Genomic DNA, 1,263 nt, shown 5'->3' with positions numbered 1-1,263 from the left:
GGCCGGCCCCCGGAGCCAGGGGGAGGTGCCGCCTGGCCCGCTGCCCGAGGCCGTGCTCGCCCTATACAACAGCACCCGCGACCGGGTGGCCGGGGAGAGCGCCGAGCCGGAGCCCGAGCCCGAGGCGGACTACTACGCCAAGGAGGTCACCCGCGTGCTAATGGTGGAAAACGGCAACCGTGAGCTCGCAGGGCCGGGGGGCCGGGCGGGGGCCCCCAGGGGGCGCCGGAGTGCAGGGGTCATGGGGAGGAAATCACTGGCAGAGGAAGCTGGCTGGAGGAAGAGGACCCCGGGGGCGTCGGGAACGTGGGCGGGGGTGTCCTAAAGCCGGCGCTGAGCTCCCCCTACCCCGCGTCTGGCCTGAGAGAGGGGGCAGCGAAGTGGACCGCTCTAGAGGGAAAACATGCGGGGGTCGTGGTGGAACCCCCCCAAAGTAGGAGAAGCAACTGGGGTGAGGGAGTAAAAAAGAAAAAAAAAAAACAAAAACCTCCTCCTGAGCCCCCTGGATGCCGGGACTGCAGAGGGGAGAGCCCGGTTTGGGAGGGGGGCGAAGACCCCCGCACTGGGGAGAGCTGTCCCAGAGGTCCGGGGTCGTGAGGCGGAAAGACTCACGAAGGACCGAAAAGCTCCTGTAGATGAAGCGAACCCCGGGGGTAGAAGCGAAGTGGGCAGTGGAGCCACTTCCAGAGCGCGCGGAGAACACGCGGGACTCGGGGCGGTCGCGGAGGGAGGAGGTGGCTGGGGGTGCGCGGGGATACGCCGCGGCTGGTTCGCACAGGAGCGTGAGAAGTACGCGGGGCGAGGGGGGGGAGCCCCCAGCAAATCTTCCCGATGCCAGGCCGCGGGAAGGGTGGTCCCGGGACGGGGCCGAGATGGTCGGGGCTGTGAGCAGCGAGTCCCCAGTGTACGGGAGGGGGTCGAGGGTAGGAGGAGAGGGAGGTGAGAAAACCGAGCTGGTAGGGGCGAGAAAGCCCCACGTGGGTGCCACGCGCGGTGGGAGGAGCCTGCGCTTTGCGAAAGGGGAAGGAGGACCCCACAGAGCTCAACGCTGGCTATCTGTACCCCAAAGTCCCAGTTCCTCTCAAGGAGCCTGGGGAAACCCCAGCGTCCGGCCGCCTCGCCCTCCTCCCTTCCCTTTCCTTCCCGTGCCCTGGGGGGGCGGGGATCGCGCGCAGAGCCTGGGGCGAGACGAGGCAGGTCCGGTCCCCGCCCTCGCGGCTGCGTCGCCTCCCGCCCTCCTCACCCCTGCCGCGGGCGTGGCCG

The 1,263-nt window shown here is 69.3% G+C and overlaps 1 protein-coding gene across 1 annotated transcript in view; it reads left to right on the top strand.

The window, feature by feature from the left end:
* Positions 1-15: 15 nt before the first annotated feature.
* The window catches only part of TGFB1 (transforming growth factor beta 1), a gene marked incomplete at both ends in the record, with an annotated part of 15,519 nt that continues 14,271 nt past the window's right edge, over positions 16-1,263 (top strand). The window contains 1 exon segment of the mRNA XM_006165285.2: positions 16-179. Within this exon segment, the coding sequence (XP_006165347.2) occupies positions 16-179 (164 nt within the window).

This window comes from Tupaia chinensis, unplaced genomic scaffold, assembly GCF_000334495.1.
Source record: "Tupaia chinensis unplaced genomic scaffold, TupChi_1.0 Scaffold143861_1, whole genome shotgun sequence".
In the NCBI taxonomy this organism is placed as follows: domain Eukaryota; kingdom Metazoa; phylum Chordata; class Mammalia; order Scandentia; family Tupaiidae; genus Tupaia; species Tupaia belangeri.
Note: the sequence above shows the minus strand (reverse complement) of the source record. Positions and strands in the feature narration are given on the sequence as shown.